General features: G+C 50.6%; 2 protein-coding genes across 2 annotated transcripts in view; both read right to left on the reverse strand.

Annotated features, from left to right (window-relative positions):
• Positions 1 to 710, reverse strand: part of BDKRB1 (bradykinin receptor B1) — a 35,858-nt gene extending 35,148 nt beyond the window's left edge. The window contains exon 1 of the mRNA XM_043490075.1: positions 609 to 710. Coding sequence (XP_043346010.1) covers positions 609 to 642 — 34 coding nt within the window. The 5' untranslated portion in view covers positions 643 to 710. The remainder of the gene's footprint in view (positions 1 to 608) is intronic.
• BDKRB2 (bradykinin receptor B2) overlaps positions 1 to 22,513 on the reverse strand; it is a 28,911-nt gene extending 6,398 nt beyond the window's left edge. The window contains exons 1-2 of the mRNA XM_043490076.1: positions 22,480 to 22,513; positions 609 to 716 (exon numbers count right to left, since the gene is read on the reverse strand). Of these exons, the coding sequence (XP_043346011.1) occupies positions 609 to 682 (74 nt within the window). The 5' untranslated portion in view covers positions 683 to 716; positions 22,480 to 22,513. The remainder of the gene's footprint in view (positions 1 to 608; positions 717 to 22,479) is intronic.
• Between the last annotated feature and the right edge of the window lie 1,487 nt (positions 22,514 to 24,000).

Genomic DNA, 24,000 nt, shown 5'->3' on the forward strand with positions numbered 1-24,000 from the left:
GGGCTTCATTGGGACTGATCGGGCCCATGTTCCATGGCCTCTACTGACATGACCATTGGTCATCTCCCTAGCAGGTCACTCCTGCCACAGGACTGAGAGCTCCAGCTGGGCCCCACTGCCTACTCCCCCTAACACTGCCCCCTCAGGACTGACCCTCCCTTTCCTCTGCTTCCACTCAGGATCCATTCCCCCCACCTTCTCTCTTTAGAGTGTCCAGACCTTCCTCAGAAGTTGGCCATGTGTTGGAGACCCATGGAGACCCGACTGTCTCCATGGAGACCGGACTCAGTCTCTGTCTGATTTCTTCCTTTTCACGGCCTCCCTCGACCCCGCACTTGTTCACATGTGACCACCTGTACGGTGCGCCCCTCCTCCCGCAACACCCAGCCCAGAAGCAGAATAGTCCTCTCCCTTCTGCCCTTGACAGGCCCTTGCAGATTTGAACACCAGCCCTTGAGGACTTTTGACTTAGGATTTAACGCTGCCTGTTGTTTCAAGTGGGCTTCCATTATCGTCCCAGAGAGGAGGGGCATGCTCTCCTAGGCGTTCCCCAGAGTGCCCGCACCCCTGTCCCAGAAATAGGAAATCAAGGAGCCCCTCTGACTCACCCGAAGGACGCAGTGGTGGGCACCGTGTCCTCATGAATAGATGGGAACATTGGTCTCTTCCAGGCCGAGAACATTGGGACTCAGAGGGGGAGGTGAGTGAGGGCCTCCCTGGAGGAGAAATGATGGAGATGGTTAGATGGTGGGACTGGAGACCATAAAACGCATGCATACTCCTCTAGGGAGAGAAACGGGGTTCTTCACTTAAATATTTATTAAGTACCCATCACACACCGGGTGCCAGGACACAGTGTGAGAACAGGCACAGTGTCTGTCCTCCAGGGGCTCATGGTCTCACGGAGAAGCCAGACATGACCCTCAGTGCTGGAGATTTGGTGGGGCGGGGTGGAGCTGAGTTCCCCTCCCCCGTGGGGCTCCCTGTCCAGGTGAGGGCCATCAGCCTGCCTGCCGAGGTCACCATTTCCATCAAGACAGTGACAGCCGCCCAGTTAACCCAGGGCCTCCCAGCTCTGTCACCCTGCGGGAGTGATGCCCACCCTCCCCGCCATGCCCACCCTCCCCGCCATGCCCCCCCTGGTATGGGTCTGCCTGGTTAGGTGTCCCAGATCTGGCAGAGTCAGCCCATCGGGATCCTAATTGTTTGTTAATGTCTGTCAACATTGCTCTCCTGTTCAAAACAAAGTGGGGGGTTTTCTGTCTCCCTTGTCCAGAGAGCAGGCGATTTGGGGACCAGGGGGATGGTGGGAGTCTGGGGCGACTCTAGTTTCTCTGCATCTGCTTCAGACGCTCCGTATGTGGGAGCATCATCATTCCTGCTCCTCCCTGGCCCTGCCCCAGGATGCGGGGACCATGCCAGGAGGGGCTGCAGTCCGGCTTCTATGGGGATTGGCTCCAGGGCAGCAGCAGGAGGCTGGGGGAGGAGGAGAAGGAGGAGGGCATCTGGCTCCTAGCTTCCTCCCTTGAGGGCCTCCAGGGACTGACTGGGCCCAGCCCCGGTTCACAGCTCCCACTGGGGCCTTTTCAACTCCAGTGATCCTGGCAACTGCTGTCTCCTCTCGGGGTTCAGGCCACGGGTTGGGAGGAAAGTGTTGTCTGCAGAGGTCACCCCCACATGCTGTCTACACTCTGTAAGTAGACCCTCTTTAAATGCCTCTGCATATTAGGCAGCTTGAACGTGGCCTGTCAATCTCCTACTGGACCCGAACTAATATGTCTGGGGATTACAAACTCAGATGTCAGGGACGCATTTGAGGGCTTGGGGGTGGGGAGCTGGCTGTGGTGGGCTGGGTACCTGGGGTGGTGGCAGTAGTCGGTGTGTGGTTCTCTGGGTGCTATTTGAGGGAGTCCCTTAGATCCCCTGGACCTCAGTTTTCTCATTGACACAGCCGGGGGTGGGGGGATGGACCCATGCTCCCCCAGACTCTGATCCTTGCGTCTGTGCGGGGGTGACGGGGCGGTGACTCTACAGTTGGGATTTCCCCTTGTTTTTCAAACCGATGTTTTAGAAAAAAACATCCAACATCCTGATTCACTTGTTCTCTATCTCTCTCAGAATGTGATTCAAGAAGACTTAACTTTAAAAGTATTTCCTTCTGTTGAATCACATAAACACTGGCTCTTGGTGCTGCTGAGAGTCATTTCCACTTTTTTTTTGGCTGTGCCACCCGCAGCCTGTGGGGTCTTAGTTCCCTGATCGGGGATTGAACCTGCAAGCCCCTGCCTTGGAAGCATGGAGTCTTAACCACTGGACCACCAGGGAAATTTTTCATTTTTGTTTCGGTGCCAGAGGGAGTCTATTTTGGTTCCCCAAGAATCACCGTCTGAAGGGCTGTGAGGCGATGGCCACCCCAGGACACACAGCATCACTTTCACCAGGGCCAGGGTTTGCCTTTATGGAACCCTGACCGGGTGATCAGCTCGTGCCCACTGTTTTGTGGGCGTGTACTGGAGCTGGGAGATAGTTCCCAAAGCGAGGGCTGTGGATTGGAAGGTAAATAATCCCCCAGCCACTCCTCTCCATGTGGTTAGTAACCACACCAACTCCAGGTGAACCTGGAGAAAAGTGTCATGTTGGGGCTGTGTGTCTTCAGCACCTGTCTGGTGTTTGTCACTTCCCTTTCAACAAAACCAGCAGGCCCAGCGCCTGGGCTGGACACCCAAATCTAACCAGACTTTAACAGACTTGCTTATGGTCTATTGTATTTATTTCAGCAGGGTATTTTTGGTGACAAACGATACTCATTTTCCATTTAAGTTGGTGATATACAGTTAACAGTTCAGAAGTGAGTCGCTATTAAAGAAACAGTTGTGGGAATTCCCTGACGGTCAGCTGGTGAAGACTGCCCGCTCCCAATGTAGGGGGCATGGGTGTGATTTCTGGTTGGGGAACTAAGATCCCACATGCTGCATAGTGTGGCCAGAAAAGAAAAGAAAAAATGAAATCCAAAAAAGAAAAAAAAAAAAAGAAGTAGTTGTACAGGTGATGAAGATGTCAGAGCTTGTGTGTAGAATGACAAAATGAGGGAAACACAGCCTGAGGGGTCCAGCCGGAAACCCAGGTCACAAACAAGAGGCCCGGCCCTGTGGTCAGGCTTACCAGCTGCGGAGGCAGACCTGGAATTTGGTCCCCCTCCATTGGGTTGCTCTTTAACCTCATGGTGCCTCGCTTTTCTCAACTATCAGATGCTAGGTGTGAGGAATCCGTGTCAAGCGCACAAAGCACGTGGTGAATGCGTCCAGAACCGGCACCACCCAGGGGGGTACCCGGAGGGACCCCTGTCTGCTGCAGGAGCCCCCGCGAGGCACAGCCCCAGCGATGCTTTACAGACACAGTTCCACTGCTGCGTGGACAGATGAGCTGGTCGCTGGCACATCACCAGCCCGCCTAATCCAGGGGAGCCCGCGAGACCACACAGTTCTCTCCTTGGTCCGAGGGGTGGGGTTGTCAACTTTTGCCTTTTGCATCCGGTCTCGCTGTGATAGTCTTGTGGCGTGCGCGCATGCGCAACTGGCCTATGGTAGTAAATACACCTGTCCTCGCTGATCTCCCCGTCTTTCCCGTGCCTGCTACTGTGTTTAGCACATCTCAGTCTCTTGGAAAACCTTTGCCCCATAAATAAGTAAAATCTCTCAGACCACTCAGGTTGGAGTCAAGGCCAGAGCTAAAAAGAAGCAAGGTCTCCCAAATCCAGCTCAGAAAGAACCCTTTCCCGGACACCTCGCTGGAATAAACGGTTTCTTCTAAAATCTGTTTCAAGTGACCACTGAGGAAGGATGTTGTTTATACACAGTTACCAAGGTGAACTGCAGATCATCGTCAATACCGGGGCAGGGGAGGCTGTGGGGCCACAGGGTCGGTAACAGCCTTGATACCAGGGAGAAGCAGCCTGGGCAGTTTCCAAGGGGCTTTTTCTCTTTTTCCCTGAGAAAAGGCCAGAGCTGTCTGTGGGGGGATGGACAGGGTTCTGGGAATTCAACGTCTGTTTTGGGAACACCAAGAGAGCTGAATCAGATCCATTCGGTCCAACATGCATTGTGGGCCCTTCTGGCATTTGGACATTTTATGGGCCTGGAATGTTTTGGAAACACATACGGAGGTGGGGTAGGGTGGCGGGAAGTGGGGGAGCCTGGAAAAGCAGAGCATCCCCCCGCCACCCCAATGACCCTGCTTCCTGCTGCGATGACAGGAAGTGCCTTCCGGACTCTCATCCTCAGAGTCTGGGGCTCCTGCTGGTCTTCATCTGTTTCCAGTTTCTTAGAATTACCTTATTCTGCTTCTTTGCCCTACACTGAGCCTTGTAGTTTTAATGAATGAATGAGCAATTCTAGCTGATAGCCTAACACCAATCTTTCCCCTTAAAAAATAAACCTCTCCATTAAAAAAAAAAGATAATATGACCACAGCAAAGAGCATTTAAAACTGCTAAAATCTCTCAGAGTTCTATCCCCACATCTCTGTTTCTGAAAAGAAACATCTCTTTTCACGTGCCTTCAATCAGACTTCCATCTCCTGTGGTTTTACATAGACCATCAGACCAAGACAAATTTTCCATTCTGTTCTATAGCATCATAAGGGTGCCTTTAAGAGAATGCATTGCGTTGGTTTATTGTTATTTATTAAACCATCCCTCAATTTCAGTCCCTTTGTATGAAATGTATTTCCATGGGACTCCAGCCGCAATGACCCACATCCACTTCCCAAGGCTCTTTCTTAAGTTCCCAACCCCTCAGCCTTTGCCAGGGCTGCTCCGGATGCCTGAATCCCCTTCCCTACTTTCTGCCTTTTGAAGTTGAGACCTAGTCAGTTACCAACCCTCCCATGGAGCCTCCCAAATTGCCCTGCGATGGTTGGTTTTATGTGTCGACGTGTCTAGGCTACAGCCCCCTGTTATTCAATCTAATATGGATCTAGATGTTGCTATAAAGGCATTTTGAAGGTGTTGTTGAAATCCCTCATCAGATGTTAAGCAAAGGAGATCAGCCTGAGTATCTAGGTGGGCCTGGCTTGATCAGTTGACAGGCCCTAAGGGCAGAAGCAGGGTTTCCCAGAAGAAGAAGTTCCACTTGTGGACAGGCCATGCCTGAGAATTCTGGCCACCTCTCCTGATTGCCTTACTGATGGATTCTGGGCTTGCCTAGTCAGCCCTACAATCACGTAAGCCAATTCCTTGCCATAAATTTGTTAGTACTTGTCTCCCATTGCCAGACTTCCCTGGTGGCTCAGGTAAAGAATCTGCCTGCCAATGCAGGAGGCCTAGGTTTGATCCCTGGGTCAGGAAGATCCCCGGGAGAAGGGAATGGCTACCCACTCCAATATTCTTGCCTGGAGAATCCCCATAGACAGAGGAGCTACTAGTCCATGGGGTCTCAAAGAGTCAGACATGACCGAGCACATGCCTTAAGCCCCGCACATGCCTTAAGTCTCTTTCTCACTGGCTTTCTCTCAGTTGAACACCTTCAAGCAGCAGAGTTCTCTTCCCTCCTCTCCCCCTCCTCCTTCTCCACGATGTTGTTTAGTGCAGGTCTATCAGAAATGCTTGTGTTGTGTCTTCCTTTCCTGACTCCTATCAGGGGCTCAATAAATGATTGTTTACTGACCGATAGAGGGCAGGGTGAGCCTTACTTTTCTCTTCCTCCCCAGCAGACACATCTCCAGAGTAGAAGCAAAGGGAAGTGGAAGAACTTACTGTGTGCTCTGCCTGCTACATCCTCAAGACTGTGTGGTTGATGTATCATTATTCCCATATACCAGACAGGAAGGCAGAGACAGCTAAGTAACCCAAGACAGTTCAGGATCACACAGCTAGCCATAGGCAGGGCCAGGATTCAAACCCAGGTCTGCCTGAGTCCAAACGCCAAGGCATTTTTCTTGCCTCGGAAGGCCTCATCCCCCTCCTTGAAGTTCCTGATGCAAAGCACCCCCTGTGAATAGTTGAGGATCATGCGGGCTTTCAGGCCTGGCTGCCCCTGGCCTGAAAGGGGCATTGTGACACCATTCTTCGAGGGAAGAAGGTCTGTGCAGGTGGCTGTAGGTGGACAATTCAAACCAGGGCTCTGCTGGCCGCGTGAGCGTGGCTAGGAGATCAGCACAGGCTAGAAACTGGTAGCCCGTGGGCCTTGGTCCTTAGGACCTTTTGGCGATGATGCCAAGCAGGGCCCTGCGGGGCTCCCGGGCCCTGCTCAGCGTCAGTGACATGGGTTTTGGGGGGCAGAAAACCTCAGTGTCTCAATCTCATCAGTCACTTGTGGTTTAGACCTTCAGAGGAGCTGCAGGGCACAAACCGCAGAGTGTGTGTGTGTGTGTGTGTGCAGGAGAGCATGGGCTGGGTGCCTGGGGATACCCCCAAGGGGTTGGAAAGACAGGGGACCTGGACTTTCACTACTGAGACCCAACAACCTCAGAAGCCCAGCCCTAAAACTTACTAGCTGTGTATAACTTTGGACAAGCAGCTGAAGCCCCTCAGGGCCTCAGTGTCTCCACCTGTCAAATGGGGAGCTAACAGCACCCACTCTGTGGAGTTGCCATGAGGAGAGGCAGGGTCATGAATGTAAAGTGCTTAGGACAATGCTTGACATACTTTAAAGGAGCTATATGTGTCAGGGTTTCCTTCCTCTCTGCTCTACGTTAGGTTTCTGCAAACAATTTTTTTGGAGGAAAGAGTTCTACTTAAAAAGAAAATGTTCACCTTACCCCCAGCTCCTTATGACAGAGGGGGAACCTGAGGCTCAGAGAGGTGAGGAGATGCCCTAAAGTCACACAGCAAGTAAACGCCAGTGTGCAGCAGAGCCACGGCCTGGCCTATTGCCTGCTGGAGTGGCCTGTCAGGGGTCTGTCCAGGCCAGAGGTGACCAGGCGTTGGGACGTGCCCACAGGTCTGGGGCCAGGGACAGCAGAACCCTAGGGGTTGTCTTACTGGAAAGCTGGGTTTCTGTACCTGACATATTCTTCTTTCTTCCTTCTGCTCCAGGATAATTCCAGAATCCCGGGTTAGCCTGACAGGATTCTGGAATATTAGGGTGGGAAGGGCTCCTGGACACTTTTTCATCAGACCCCTTCATGTTACAGAAGTGGACGTAGAGGCCCAGAGACAGTGGACATTCTCTCAGGACATATAGCCAGTTAGCGCCAGAGCTCAACATTGAACCCAGGTCCTGGAATTATGGTACCTAAGCCTCCTGTTTGCTTTGCTTTTTCTAAATCATCCCACAACTGCCTTCATCTTGTGCAGAAGACAGGGCTATGTGCTAAGGCCTGATTGTGAACATGTTCAAAAAACCCAAACCTCATACTCCCAGCCCCTGAAAGGTGTGCTGGGGACATGCATGAAACTGTAAAAGCAGCTGCCTTTGCGTGATTAGAAAGAGGTTCTTCTGGAAGAAGATATTTGCAAAACGATTCAACCCACAAAGGCTGAATTTCCAAAATGTACAAACAGCTCACACAACTCAATAACCAAAAAGCCCCAACAACCCAATAAAAAATGGACCGAAGACCTTAAATATACATCTCTCCCGAGAAGACATACAGATGGCCGATAAGCACATGCAAAGTTGCTCACCGTGACTAATCATTAGAGGAATGCAAATCAAAGCTACGTGGAGGTATCACCTCACACCAGTCAGAATGACTATTATAAAAATGTGGGTGTGGAGGAAAGAGAACCTTCCTACACTGTTGGTGGGAATGTAAGTTGGTGTAGCCGCTATGGATAACAGCTATGGATGACAGTATGGAGCTTCCTCAAAACACTAAGAATAGAGCTACCACATGATCCTGCAAGGGCTTCCCAGATGGCGCTAGTGATAAGGAACCAGTCTGCCAAGGCAGGAGATGTAACAGATGTGCGTTTGATCCCTGGGTCGGGAAGATTCCCTGGAGGAGGGCATGGCCACCCATTCCAGTATTCTTGCCTGGAGAATCTCATGGACAGAGGAGCCTGGAGGGCTGCAGTTCATAGGGTCTCAAAGAGTTGGACATGACTGAAGTGACTTAGCAAGCACATATGCATATATACACACAACACACACACAACATATATTTCACTTTGCTATACACCAGAAGCTAACACAATATTGTAAATCAACTATACTTCAATAAAAATATTGTTTAAACAGAAAGGTGTCTGCTTTTCACTTTCCTGTATGTTCTGGGGTTTTTCATCACGAGCGTGTAAATAATTTATCATGGGAGGAAATAGAAATCTTTGCAAAGAGCAAAAGCCAAAACTATGTAAGGTCTAGAGGAAGTGTGTTTTCCAGAAAAGCCTTTGTTCAGGAAGCGCTCAGATTTGGTGACCTGAAGATCCTCATTTCCCAGTAGATGCCCCAGCTCCCTGAAGGTCCTGGTGGCCCCAGGGGTGGCCCTGGCCTTGCTGGGGCAGGAGGAGGGGACAGGGGCTTCAGTCACACGCAAGCTTTTGTGCCGTGACCAGTCTTCCCATCTAGCCCGGTTTATAAAACACGTGGGAGGAAAATATTGTGGAGACTCTGGCCAACCGCAGAGAAAAAACAACCCTTCGTGGCACGAAGAGGTTTGGGTCCTGCCCAAGAATGAGTGGTGAACACCAAACTTGAGGCAGGTGGTGTATTATTCTTTCCTACACAGGGTCCCTGCAAGATGTCCTTGACTCCGAAGGGACCCACACCCATTTACTTCCCGGGAGTGGCCTTTCTGCCCATTTATTCATTCATTCAACAGACTTTCATTCCTTATGTTTGCCATCCTCTGTGTGTGATACAGCAGGAAAGGCACAGGTGTGCTGGGCAGGGCGAAAAGAACGTGGACATCAAGCCACACCCCAGTGCCATCCTTCAAGGACCATCTGAAGTGTCACCTCTTCTGAGAGGCCTTCCTTGACCTCTCAGCCAGCAGGGATCCCTCCCTTATCTGAGACTCTATAGCAAAGAGGCAGAAAGGTCCAGGGCTTTGGGCATCAAGTCTGGGTTCTAGTCCTGCCTCCATCACTGGGTACCAGGGGGTGACCTTGGATAACTGCCTTGACAACTCTGGGACTTCTTCATTGGGAGAATGAGAGCTTGTACTATTGGTTCTGGAGACACCTGTAGAATCATGTCCTTAAAGGGGAAATGAGCTGCCATGGGAAAGCAGTGAGCTCCCCGTTCTGAGAAGCATGCAATCAGAGGCAATAGGGTCAGCATACTGCCTTTTCAGGGTTTATCTCCTCACTCACTGGCAACCAAAAGCCCTTATGGAGATGGGCAGAATGAGTCAGTCTTAGCAAGTTTCCCTTCGCTGGGCGTGGTGAAGCAGACGTGTCTTCCTGCCAGGCTCCCTGAAGCCTCCAAGCTTCCCAGATCCAGGGTACCCGCCCCACCCCCTCAGGCCTGCCCAAGTCAAAGCCACAGTCAGGTCGATTATAGGGGTATTGCCTTACACCAGTCAGAATGGCCGTCATTCATTAACGAGTCTGCAAGTAACAAATGCTGAGGAAGGTGTCTCAGGGGTGGTTATACCTACTGGGGCTTCCCTTGTGATTTAGCAGTAAAGAATCCGCCTGCCCACGCAACCCACTCCAATATTCTTGCCTGGGAAACCGCATGGACAGAGGAGCCTGGTGGGGGTGGGCTACAGCCCATGGGGTTGCAAAAGAATCAGACAAGACTGAGCGTCGTTGTTTATGACAACGATAGGCCCATTTTACCAAGAGGCTACATCACCTGCCCCAGACAAAAACCAAGACACTTCCCAGGTTTGCCCAGCTCCCGTGTCCAGGCATGATGTGAGTACCGAAGCGAGGGACAGGATATTTGCACGTGTCTCAGATCTGGTTTCCTCAGTGTGTATGCCCAGAAGTGGGATTGCTGGGTCATATTGTTTGCCCACATTTTTAAGGACCTTACAGAGAAACCCCCGTATGCAGGGCCCAGGGCTGGTGATCAGGAAGTATTGTAGAAGGATGAATAAAGATGATGACGATGATGTTGACAGCAATGCACGTACCATCTGCTGTCTGCCAGCACTTAACAAATATCAGCTGTCTCAGTCCTTGCAACAGCTCTAGACAGACATAGCTAAACTGAGCCTCAGCAGAATTCAGCCTCAGAGCCTGGCCTGAGACTCAGTGCAGAAGTGCCTTCCTCAGTCCTGTATGGAGGGTGGGGCTCACAGCCCTGTCCTCATCTTAGTAAACAACAAGACAGGCACAGATTCCAGAGAGGGGCTTGTGCAAGTTTAGGTAAATGGCCTTGGCCAGGTTTATTATTTATTTTTATAATTTTATAATAATTATTATAATAATTATTTATTATTATTAAGTGGACAGGGATGGCATAGGATTTGAACTCAGGAATTTAGATGCAAAAGTACTTAGTAAACTTCCAAGTACCCCAGATGTATCAGGACCATGGAATTTTCAAGCTAGAAGAATCTTGCCATTTAGAGATTTTTTTTTTGGTCCAACTCTACATCAACAGTGGCTTCCCAGATGGCTCAGTGGTAAAGAATCCGCTTGCAATGCAGGAGACACAAGAGACATGGGTTCGATCCCTGGGTGGAGAAGATCGTCTGGAGAAGGAAATGGCAGCCCACACCAGTATTCTGGTCTGGAGAATTCCATGGACTGTGTAGTCCATGGGATCGCAAGGAGTCAGACACGACTGAGCGACTTTCACTTCACTATGTGCGTGCGCATGCGCGTGCGCGCGCACACACACACACACACACACACACACACACACTGCAATTTTCTTTCTCTTTACACATGCCTTGATTGTCACATTGTTAGTCACTCAAGCAAAGAATAGAGTCTTCGCTTCTCTGAATTTGAAGTTGTGGTAGCATAGCCGCTTTTGAATGTTTGCTGAATTGTATTGCTATTAGCAGTAGTGAGTTCCCTGTCACTGGAGGAATTCAAGTAAAGTCTGGGCAGTGTTTTTGGTGTATTTGGGCCAAACTTCCTTAAATTCTATGAATTTAGCCCTAGGGACTACATGTGGTTGTCCCATTTAACCCCATGGCTTCCCTGCCCCCAGCCTTTCCAGTTCGAGACATATATATTATTATTCTTTAGCTTTTTAGTTCGCATTGGAGTATAGCTGATTAACAACACAGTAATAGTTTCAGGAAAGGAACTCAAGCCTATATGCATGTATCTGTTCTCCCCCAAACTCCCCTCCCATCCAGGCTGCGAGCAGAGTTCCATGTGCTATGCAGTAGATCCTTGTTGGGTATCCATTTTAAATATAGCAGTGTGTACAGAGACACATATATTAAATTTGTATGATATGAAGGTACTGGAATTGCCCACTGTCAGTAGGTTCACAGACCCAATCTCCCTTAATTCTCCAAGAACACTATAGGAGTGTTACTCTGGGTGTGACACCATCCAACTTCAGGATGAAAATGAACTTCAGAGAGGTCAGTGTTGCTGTTTAGTCTCTAAGTCTTGTCCGACTCTTTTGCGACCCCATAAATTGTAGCCAGCCAGGCTCCTCTGTTCATGGGATTCTCCAGGCAAGAATACTGGAGTGGGTTGCCATTTCCTTCTCCAGGAGATCTTCCCAACCCAGGAATCGAACCTGAGTCTCCTACATTGGCAGGTGGATTCTTTCCCACTGAGCCACCTGGGAAGAGAGGTTACTAATCCCCCAAAAGCCACCCAGCTGTGAAGCAAGGTTTGGCCTCAGACCACCCAACCTCTGCACTTACTCCACCCTCACCAGGCAGCCTTCTTCTGGTGGGGGGCGGGGGGCCTGGCATCTCCCTCCTATAACCCTGCGGAGGAACTGTAGTTTGCAGCTCAGCTGGCACTAGGGGGCTGCGGGTCCTGATCCGGGGCCCCGACACTCCCACAGACACTGCTTGTGGGTACAGGCCACCAGGACTCATCACTCCTAGGGCTAAAGCAGCTGGAAATTTCCAACTCTTTGAATCGGGGTGGAGGAGCATTTCTGACATGCCCGAGCTTGCCTAGTCCCCGCGTATGTCACAGTTCAGGAAGCAGAAGGGAGAACCTGGGAGATGCCCTGCCTGGCCCACCAGGGGGCCTGTGCCAGGGGGAGGCCGTGCCCAAGCTGCTCACCTTCCGGCGCACTCCGCTCAAAGCCTGGCCAGGAGGGAGATGCGGGACCACAGTTCTGTGCCTCTTCTCACTGCTCGGTCCCTGGACCTCTAGGAGCCTTGGTTTCCTTATTGCTGACGTGGGATTGATGATTCGTAGGCACTCAGTTGGGCTTCCCTGGTGTCTCAGCGGTCCTGCAACGCAGGAACCCCAGGTTCGATCCCGGGGTCAGGAGGGCATGGCAACCCACTCCAGTATTCTTGCCTGGAGAATCCCATGGACAGAGGAGCCTAGCGGGCTATAGGTCATGGGGTTGCAAAGAGTCAGACACAACTGAAGTGCCTTGGAACCCACGCGGGCACTCAGGGATTACTCTTATAAGAGTGAGACACCACGCTGTCCACTGCTCCAGCTCCTGGCTGCCTGGCCCTGATTCCTCAGGAATCCTCGGAGTTAAGACAACAATAAAACAATCTGGTTTGCAGATGTTTAGTGGGCCAGTCACACGCTGAAGGAGGGAGGCCGGCAGATGAGAGCTTCTATGTCTTCTCTGGATACAGAGGGTTGACAGGCTCTCAAATCTGCCTCAAATCCAGAAAATTGGATTTGGGGATAATTCAGTGAAGCAAAACAAGAACCTAAAAAAATGCCCTTCACGTTTTGCTTGTTATTTCTGAAAACAATCAAAAGGACAGGAAAAGCCTCCCACCCTTGGATTAGGGAAATAAGAAACAAGCAAAAATTTTCCAGATTAGGAGACTGATTAAACACGTGAACATGATGCTCCAAAGAGTTCAGCAAAAGATAGCCAACACTTTGGAGAGGATGTCAGGTGGGGAAAAAGCTGGGCACTAAATCGTATGTATAACACAGGAGGAAAAAAGTCTGGAAGGCTGAATACCGAATTATTACTACCAATAACCGGGCCTCTCAGGTGGCTCAGTGGTAAAGAATTCGCCTGCCAATGCAGGAGCTGCATGAGACTCGGGTTTGATCCCTGAGTTGGGAAGGTCCCCTGGAGGAGAAAATGGCAACCCATTCCAGTATTCTTGATGGGATAATCCCGTAGACAGAGGAGCCTGGCGGGCTACAATCCATGGGGTTGTAAAGAGTCAGACATGACAGAGCATGCACACATGCCTTACTAATAATTAGTCACTATTGCCTTTGAGCAATGGAATGCTGGCTTTCCTTTGTGTTTTTTTCATTCTTTGTAGTAGCCTTCACATTTTCTGTGAAGAACGTTGATTACTCTTGAAAGAAAATTATTTAAATAAGCCAAGTTTTCTCTTCTATTTGTTTTTTCAAAGTAGCGAATGAATGATGGGTTAGCTTGTATAAGAGGTAATCAGCCAGCTCAAGCTCAAAGAAAAGACTCTGCTTACACAAAAACTGGTAAATCAATGCGCAGTCAGATTTTCATTTAGAATGAAATGGTTCGTGTATTTATGAGCTGTTTCTTCAGTGGTTTCCCGTCTTACCCAACCACCAGTTCTGAGCATGAGACAGCCTGGAACTCGGGACCCTTTGCTACAGTGCTGCAATACTTGCATCAGAACAGACTACCTCTCCCCTAGCTACAAAATACAAAGAAAGTAAAAGGGACTAAAAATAACTGCGTGCCCGTGCAGTTGGCACAAGTTTCAGACAAGAAGATACAAAAAGAGCAAAAACCCAACTGCCAGTTCTGAAAAGTCCAGGACAAAAACAGGGTGTCAGCAGCAAAAGCAGGTACTATGCATGCCCCCCCCCCCGCCACCCCCCGCCAAAGGAGTGGGCAAAGCACCTAAGCCATCCCTGGACACATACCTGCTCTTATCCTGTATAAGGAACCAGCTCACCTTGCCTCCAGGAGCAAGCAAGGGAAACTGGTATCTGTTCTAGCTCTCCCCTGCTATCTCATGGACCCCTGTAAAGCCTCGCCTGAATTTCTTGTCCGGCCTCTAGTCAATTTCTATTGATTGGGGAGTGCCAGGAACCCTGGCCGGTATCAAGCAGGTGGAAACATGGGCTTTTAAGAACCCAGGAAAGAGCACCTGGATGAGGAGTGACTGAGGGAGACTCTGGGGGAGGTGGAATTCTCTTGCTCCACTAAAAGCCACTTACTGTCACAGGATTCAGGCTGATTCTTTGCATTTGGAGTCCCAAGGAACCAAAAACACCCTTCCCCAGCCTCTGTTCTTCTTTCTGACCCATGTCTCTGTCGCCTGGGTTTCATCTTTGAGTGACTTTTCTGCAACGGCGGCAAGGATGGCGTGTTCCCTGAGCCTTTCTCATTCGGCGTGGCTCTCTGCTGCCTTCCCTGGAGGAAGACCATTCACTCTCCCAGCCCGCTTCTCTCCTGAGTCTGGAGATGCTCCTTTGTTGGGTTGGATGTGTTTGCTGCCGTGGGAAACCCTTCCTTTGCGTGCTGCCCACTGCTTTCCCCCTTTCCCCACCTCTGGGTTATCTGGTCACCCGTCCTCACCCTCCCTCTCAGAGCATCCGCAGGCCAGCTCCGGCCTTCGTGCAGCAAACGAAAGAGGCTGGGAGGTAGCATCCGTCTGGGGGCATCTGGATCCTAGCTCTGACACTTACCAAGAAGTGTGACTGAGCGAGCGGCCTTCTCTCTGGGCCTGGGTGCCCCCATTTGTATGACTGGGGACATCATGTCCTGCCTGCAGGGGGTGGTGAGGACCCAGTGGGATCAGTCCTGGATCTCATTAACGCTTGGCTCCCTTCCCGGCCTTGGAGTAACCGCTGTCCCCGCAGTCCCCCAGACCTGGGAGTGTTTTGTGTGGTGACTCTCCTAGAGGCCCACGTCCACCCTCTCAGTCCCAGCCACCACAATCCACGCATTCTCAAAAAAAATTCCCCAGACCACTTGCAAGGAAAGTCCCCATGACTGCGATTTATTTTCACGGTAAACACACATGTCCACCACTGGGTACAGGCAAGGTGGTCCAATCAGGGCACTCAGCACCCAGCTGGGGTTTGGAGATGATGCTCTAGAGTGGGAAGCACCTGGACCAGGGCCCAGGCTTCCCCCAGAGTGTCCAGCCCCTGCCCCTCTTTCCCCATCTTCTCTCCCTGCCTCTCCCCCACCCCCCACCAGCAGCAGGGCTGTTCTCGCTGGCTGGCCGGAATGCACCTCCTGATTCCCGCCCTGACATCTTAGCCCGCCGGGGAAACACGGTGTCCTTGAGGGGGAGCCAGACCAGGCCCCGAGCACAAGGGGGGTGCACTCAGGCCAGCAAGCCCCTGAGCATCTCTGTCCCCTCAGAGAGTGTTTCCTCCACCCCTGCACGGGGCAGCTTTGTCAGAGGTATGGCAGCCATGGTTCCTGGGCGGGGGCCGCTCCCCAGATCTGGGCTCCAGCCTGGTCTAGCCCACCACCTGTCCTTCCCCATTTAGATGTGCCCTTCACGTTACAGGGCTGGACCCTCCTGGGAGAGAACTTGACCTCTGCCCACAGTGACAGGGTACAGCCTGCAGCAACTAGGTGGACGCTTCAGGCCCCCTTGCACGCTGCAGCCTGACGCTCTGCTAGGCGCTGAAGTGGGAGCTGGAGATGGACAGATGGCTAAGGCAAGGCCCTGGCCTTTGTGGGGCTCACGGACTGCAGGACAGACAGACACACAGACAGCTCCAATACAGCATGACTAGCGCTGTCATTAAGGGCCCAGAGGCCTTTGTGGGGGCACTGAGGAGAGACTTAGCCCTCTGAGAAGGGTGTAGAAGACTTCCTGGAAGGAAGGACCCCTTCATCTTAAAGGTTGAGTAGGAATAAGGCAGATGAAGAAGCTCAAAGAAGGTGTGGAAAAGCATTGTAGGCACGGGAACAGCATGGACGAAAGCTCAGAGGACTGGAGAGGTGATGCACATAGGATCCTGGTAGCTCAGATTTTCCTCAGTTTCACACCAGCTTTGTCCCCTCTCTGCTGGGAAGGGTCAAGCCCCTCCAATAAGGTTTCAGCTCCATAGTTGGGTGTTCTTGCTTTAAGCCTGGGAAGTGGCCCATCTCTAAGTCTCTTGGCAGCTTTATCACAGGCCCGTTTCCTAGCTCAACCCTTGGAGGATGGTGTGGGGAGAAGCCTGCCTTTGCTTTCCCTTACATGGGATTTTCTTTTCAGTGAGCCTGTGGGGAGTAGATGTGGCAGGGGGAGCACAGGCCCTTGTAAATCTGCTCTGAGAGTTCTTTCATCATATTATAAATAGCTTAGTTCTACCCTGGTGGCCTTCACTAGGCCTGTACTTCCCAAGATAAGATGCAAAGCAGACCCTTGAATTCAAATGCCCACAGGGGTCCGTTAAGGTGGGGGTACTGGAGGTACCAGATGCTCATGCTGGGTGAGCCGTGAGCACCTGGAGGGTCAAGGTCTTACCTAAAGAGCTGAGTGTGGCCAGGTGGAGGATTCAAGTTCAGCCTTGCCCAGAGACATCTGCATTTCTAGAGAAGTTGGCAATCTAAGTTTTTTTATGTGACACATCCCAGTTTTGGACTTCCCTTGTGGTTCAGCTGGTAAAGAATCTGCCTGCAATGCAGGAGACATGGGTTCAATCCCTGGGTTGGGAAGATCCCCTGGAGAAGGGAAAGGCTACCCATTCCAGTATTCTGGCCTGGAGAATTCCACGGACTGTATAGTCCATGGAGTCAAAAGAGTCGGACATGACTGAGCGACTTTCACATTTACACATCCCAGTTTTAAAATACTGACTTTTTCAAAAAGGATAAGTGGCTAAATACTTAGCATATCTGTGAGGCTGTTGTTCCGTGGGATCCGATGAGACTTACACATAAAATGTTGAAGCGGGCCCTGGGCCATGGCACTGGGCAGGGCCTTTAGCTCCGCTCTCCTGCCTTCAGGGACATGGAACCCCCACCCTCCCACCCCCACCTCCAGCACTCCCTCCCCTCCCCACCAGGGAGCAGGAGACCAGGATGGAAAGAAGGCCTTCCTGGGGCTGACAGAAACCTCCAACCAAGCAGAACCCCCTTCGCACGGCCCGAGAAGGCCGGGATGCTGAGCCCAGCTCTGCTGCCGGCGGCTCTTGACCCTCAGTGAAGTGACCGCTCATCACTCCCTCAACTTAGAATTCTCCACGTAGCACGAATCACTTCCTGTATTTCCTTTTCCTCCCCTATTTTCATAGAGCCAAGTTTTCGTTTTCCCTTAGATGAGATACTGTCATTAATGTTTTTTCCTTTTCTAATTAATCATCTTGTTTTGTCACCGTTATTTTTTCTCCTACTTCTTTTTCTTTCTTCTACTTTTTTTGGGTCTATCTAACTTCTTGAACTGAACATTTTATTCATTGACTTTCTATCTCTATGTTTATGCATAAAATACTGTGATAATCTTTATAATAATAATTATTTTAACATGAATTTTCCTATGAGTATGGCTTTGGCTGCATCCCATAAATTTGATTAACTGTGTTCTTATAACTGATCACTTCTCAAAGATCTATAACTTCACTTCTGATGCTCTCTGATAGAAGAGTTCTGAGGAGGAGTGTTTTGTAAAATTTACAGTGATTTGTTGTGCCTAGTTTCTATATTTGATGTTTATTTCCACAGTATTGTCAAGTAATGCAGCCTGTAAGAGAGCTATATTACACTTTTCTTTAGGGCCTAGAACATGGTCAATTTCAATCAATATTCCTTAGAATGTATTGACTCTGCTGAGTACAAAGTAACATAATTATCATTAACTTATCATAATTTATAATAATGTATTACAAATATAATATATAATTATATATATACTCTTCAGTTCTTCTAATGGTTATGTTTAAATTTTTAACAAATATATTAAATCTTATATTCATCTGTTAGCATTAATAGTAGAAAAGTAACTCTTCTTCCAGTTAAAATAAAATCTTTAGTGTAAATCAACCATGGTGGTGGTGGCAGTGGTTTAGTCACTCAATCGTGTCCAACTCTTTGCAACCTCATAGACTGTAGCCCGCCAGGCTCCTCTGTCCATGGGATTTCCCCGGCAAGAATACTGGAGTGGGTTGCCACTTCCTTCTCCAAAGTCAACAATACTTCAGTTTAAAAAATCTTTAGCACACTTTTCCTTCTCCCTTCCTTTTCTTTCCCCATTTTCAGATATAGCTGAAATCATAAGAATTTTTTTGTTCCAGATTATTTCCTAATTTTTATATCTGTTTTAAACATGTAGTTGCCCAAAGAGTTACAGAGCTTCACAATCACTTTACCACCAATTTGCTAGCCATACCTTAGTACTGAACTGGTTTAACGGATCAACTACTTTTTCCCTGTAACACATCTTTCCTTTTCTTGAATTATTTGATGGGATTAATTTCATCAAATGGCTGGAAGGTGCAATTGCAGAGGCTCTGGAAAGACCCAGAAAGCCTCCGTCTGCAGTCAGGGTGTCACCCCTGGCGTGCAGGTATTCCCAGGGGGTGCCATGCTCTGGGCTGCATTCAGTCTTTTCCCAGGAGCGGTTTCTAGTTGGGTGGGGGAGGCAGAACACTGCATGGTGTTTCCAGAGCCCCAAATCCCAGTACAGGGGAGCTAGGCTGGGAGCTGTCTGGGGCCCCGAGATCTCAGGGACAGTGTGTCTATCGGTTCCTGAGATGAGATTGGAGGGACAGTGATGGAACCCCAGTTAGAGGGTTTGGGGACCCCGAATCTCAGCCATGGGGATTAAGAGGACGGGTCTGGGGTTGGTGGCTTTGGGGCCTGGGGCAGGGACAAGGCCTAAGTTCCCCTCGAGTTTGCTTCCCCAGAAAGCCCTTTGCTAGGGCATCGTGGTCCATGGCTGGTCTTTCCCAGTCAGGCCACACCCACCCTGGAGTGTGGCCGCCTGGGAACCCTCAGGCTGCAATGACTCCACTGCAGGGCAGACAACACCCTGGCGGTCCTGTCCCCAGAGCCGGTCCCTCTGCTAGGTGGGCACCTGCAGTGAGCCTGTCCCGCAACCCCACTTGCACTGCATCAACACCCTCTGAGCTAAACCCCCTTGGTCCTCAGAAGGAAGAGTGACTATCCCCATTGTACAGATGAGAAAACTGAGGCTCAGAGAACTTCTCCAGCAGGAAGCAGTCAGAATTTGAACCCAGAGCCCGTGCTTGTTCCACCCTGCTTCGTGCAGTGATGATTTCTTTTTTTTCTAGAGGGGGTTCACATTTTTCTAGCCTCCAGAACCCTAGAGATCCCAGAGTCAAAGGAACACCTTATTCCTTGGGTTTGTTCTGGAAAGTGTGTTTTGATTAAAGAGCTGTAGATGTTTCACTCAGGGAGGACCCATAGGATGAGAATTATACAGTCCAAATCCAAGAGATAGAAAGTGGGCCAGCGGTCAGTGGAAGAGGGATTTAGCTTCAGTCTAAGTGAAGAAGGACTTTTTAACACTATAATCCTCCTAAGATGAAGCAGGCAGACTTAAAAAGTAGTGAGCTTCCCGTTCCTGGAAGCCTGTGCACTAAGAAGGTTACTCGGAGTTCCGGGGACTCCTGGGCTGGGTGGGCATCAGAAGTGACGCACTGAGTCTTGCGATCAAGTCTTAGGAAGTTCTGCTCATTAGACTCGTGGCCCTGGGATACCCTAAGTGCCTTCCGAATCTTCAAAACACAGTCCTGCTGTGTGTGTTTAAAAACACTTAAATAGACTTTATTTTTAGAGCAGTTTTAAGTTCACAGAAAAATTGAGCAGAAAGGACAGAGTTTCCAAATATTGTACCTCCTGCTGCACGTGTACACAAATTAACATCCTGCACCCGGAGTGCTGCGTCCTTACAATCAACAAGCATACGGCGGCACATGGTGTCACCCCGTCTGTGGTTTACATTAGGGTTCTCTCTTGGTGTTGTACATTCTGTGGATTTGGACACATGTATCATGACATGTCGGAGAAGGCCATGGCACCCCACTCCAGTACTCTTGCCTGGAAAATCCCATGGACGGAGGAGCCTGGTAGGCTGCAGTCCATGGGGTCGTGAAGAGTCAGACACGACTGAGCGACTTCACTTTCACTTTTCACTTTTATGCATTGGAGAAGGCAATGGCAACCCACTCCAGTGTTCTTGCCTGGAGAATCCCGGGGATGGGGGAGCCTGGTGGGCTGCCGTCTATGGGGTCACACAGAGTCGGACACGACTGAAGTGACTTAGCAGCTGCAGCAGCGTCATGACACGTATCCACCATCATAGCGCGCTGTGTGCTCTGCGGCATACAAGGTATTAATGCCTCAGCCAGGTACTGAACCCACGCACCCTGCAGTGGCAGCGTGGAGTTTTAACCCCTGAACTGCCAGGGAAGACCCAAACCACCATAATTTCATACAGAGTAGTTTCACTGCCGTAAAAATCCTCTGTGCTCTGTCTGTTCATCCCTCCCTGCCCCCAACTCTGGCAAACACTGATCTCTTCACTGTTTTGCCTTTTCCAGAATGTTATGTAATAGGAATCCTACAGTATCTAGCTTTCTCATATTGACTTCTTTAACTTAGTAACATGCTGTATACTTGCAGTGCTTGCCAAGTGATCAGTATTCACTTATTCATTTATCCATCCATCTGTTCATCCATGCATCCACTATTTAGTCATTCAGCAAATACTGACTGGCGTCCGCTTTATACTAGGCACGGTTTAAGAGCAGGTGAGGCGGCTGTGAACGGGACAGACACGGTCCCTGTTTTTATTTTGAAAACCAGAATCCCCTGCTGGGTCTGCAGGCCCCTCTCCCGTGCCCCGGGTGCACCCTCTCTGACCCTGAGGTGGCCCAGGTCAGAAGGACAACCCTTAGTCTTACCCTCGGACCCTCTCTGAACTTTTTATCCAGACAGAATCACCGTGTGAGCAGAAACCATGTGGCACAGCTGTTTCCCCTGCTTGATGCCATGGGACAGCATCTCCCCAGTTCTGTCTAATCCGAAGTCCTTACATCTCACCATCAGTCAATCATCAGACTGCTCACCAGTGATAGACTTGAGTCACCAAGTGGTTGAGGACTTCCCAGACCCTAAGCGAAGGGCTTTGCTGGGTTACATCCTGACTCGGAGGCTCAGTTTCCTCATCTGTCCCGTGAGGATCCCAGAGCCCACGATTGCCGGGGTTTTGTGAGTCCAGGGCAGAGCAGGGATGAGACCCTGTGGTCCTGAGGTGGGGCGAGCATGGAGCCTGCATTTGCAATGTTTTCAAAACCCCTTCTCCTGACTCCAGCCCCTGTTTGGCTCCTGTTCTGAGCAGGAGAAAAACAATAAACGCGCCCTTCTAGCTTTTGGGTCTCCTGTTGCGGAATATCCCCACCACTCCCACTACTGCCGAGGCCCAGAAGGACACAGAACACAGAAGGACTCCAGCGACCTGTGGGTTGCTCCCTCTACCCCCAGCCAGCCAAGCCCTTCTCTCGCTGAGAGGAGGAATATGGGACGTGGTTGGTCCTGACCCTCCCACCCCCGCAACGGCTCATACCTGGGCTGAAGCTCCCACTTCCTGCGGTTGGCAGGAGACGCAGGGAGCCTGACTCAGGGATGCACATTCTAACCTGCCCCGGAGAGAGCAACGCCCCCCTCCCACCCTGACCAAGGTTGGTAAAATTACCTGCCCTCGGCAGTTCTGATAACAGCTACGATTTATCGAGCACCTACTGCATACGCAACACTTCATCAGCCTATTTCTCTCTTTGCCACCACCCTGCCACGCCAGCTTTCTGGGTCAGGAAACTAGAAAAAAAATGGATGCAAACACGTTACCCAGGGGATGAGAGCAGAACTTGATGCTAGCTAGGTCTGGATGCAGAACTGATGCTCTGAACCAAGGTACTGTTTTATCCCTCCATCCTAGCCACCCAGGACCAGACGGGAGGGATGAGAAGCTTATCTGAATCATCATCACAGCAGCCTCAAATGCGAATCAGCTAAAGTTTACAACCCCTTCCGTCTGTGCTCTGAATAACTCCAGCCATCCCGGAAAGTAGGTGAGCAGGGTACTTTACAGATGAGAAACTGAGGCTCAGAGAAGTTAAGTAACTTGTCCAGGGTCACACAGGGCCAACGAGTGGCAGGGCTATGAGTGCAAAGCCAGATTCTGGAGTCTAATCGCCACACCTTTCTCACTGCAGCTCGCTCGCTTCTCCCTGCTTTAATGCAGGAATCCACCCGGAGCCTATAAAATCAGATCACTAAATCGCTCACACAAACACATGCCTGCCTGCCTGTCTCCTCAGTTCAGAAAGAAGACACACCTAGAACAAAACAAGAAAATTTCTCTTGCTCGGAACCCTTCCTGTTACTTGTAGAGAAGGAAGGGAACTTTCCCAAGCTCCCCAGGAGCTGAACAAAACTTCTCTCCCAGCCTGGGGATCAGCCCCTGGGTGTGTCACCCACCTGCCCGCCCTCCCTCTGTGCTGGGTCTGCCCGTCCAGCCCTGCCCAGCACCCACCTTGTCCGGAGCATAATCGAGGGCACCTCCGTGGCTCCCTGGTCCAGCAAGGCTCCCTGAGGGCCCCTGTCCTCCGAGGAGCCTCCGCAGCGGAGCTGGAGTGGCGGCGGGAACAGCTCATCTTTCAAGGGCTGGGTCGTGATGTCATCGCCCTTCTAGGCACTTCCTCCCTCCACCTCCAGCCTAGCCAGCACTCCAGCTTCTGCCCAGCGCCCTCCCTAACCAGGCTGGCTACAGTTTCTAGAACCCAGACCTGCAGAGGCCAGGCAGGGTGGCTGCAGCTGCCCAGGGCTCCTCCTGGCTTCTGAGCCGGGGGAGCTGGGCGAGCCGCGTGGAAGACCTCCAAGTTAGTCCGCGGAGAGTTCTATTGTGTAGACAGGCTGCCCTTGAGAGGCTCCGGTTGGCAAACATGTTCTGGGCTCCGAGTCAGCCCGGGGTTTTCAGCCCTGCTTCCCTGGCGAAAAGCCCCGGGCAAGTGACTTAACCTCTCTGAACTCTGAAATGGAGGGGAAGGTGACAACACTCAGAAGGGGTGTGGTGAGGATTAGGAACAGTCCTGACAAGTATATGGCTTTTACTGTGGCAGGCGCTTTGTAAAGACATAAATGCCTTCACTCAGTTAATCCTCCTAGGAACCCAGGCACTGTGGCTCCAAAGTCTGTTCTTAACCACTTTCCCATTCTTTCTCTCAGTTAAATGAAACTATGGATGTGAAATTCGGATACCTAACAGGTGACCCCTAAAATTCTAGCTTTCTTCTTTCTGGAGTTGAGGTAGGGAGCTGACACACTCCACAAGGGAACACATTTTTCTAAACAGCATGCTTATAGCAATAAATCATGATTTGTTTTCCCTAGATGGTTGTTTTGTGTCTGAGTTTAGGTATAAACAATGGGCATTTGCACAGAAGGTAGAAGCAGAGTTTGACCAGGGAGGCAGGGGAGTTCTGATTTTTTTTTTTTTTTAATGCCATGCAGGTGGAGAAGGCAGTGGCAACCCACTCCAGTGTTCTTGCCTGGAGAATCCCATGGACAGAGGAGCCTGGTGGGCTGCTGTCTATGCGGTTGCAGAGTCGGACATGACTGAAGCGACTTAGCAGCAGCAGCATGGAATGCAGGAGATGTGGGTTCGATCCCTGAGTCGGGAAGATCCCCTAGAGAAGGGAATGGCTACCCATCTTAGTTCTCTTGCCTGGAGAATCCCATGGACAGAGGAGACTGGTGGCTACAGTCCATGGGGTCACAAGGAGTTGGATACGACTGAGCAGCTCACACACACACACACACACACACACACACACACACACACACACCCCACATGCTCCCAAAGGAATGACGGCGGTAGACACTCAGAAACATCTTCAGAGATAGAACACCTTTCCTGGTCCTGTTTCCCGGTGACACTTAAGGTTTTTTGTGCTCCTGAGACTCAGCCATTTTTGGGGGGTCTCTGACCATGGTGTCCTCTCACTTTAACACTGATTGCTTTCTTGGCTTCACCCTGGAGACTTACTGACAATCC

The sequence above is a fragment of the Cervus canadensis genome, chromosome 17 (genome assembly GCF_019320065.1).
Source record: "Cervus canadensis isolate Bull #8, Minnesota chromosome 17, ASM1932006v1, whole genome shotgun sequence".
Classification (NCBI taxonomy): Eukaryota; Metazoa; Chordata; class Mammalia; order Artiodactyla; family Cervidae; genus Cervus; species Cervus canadensis.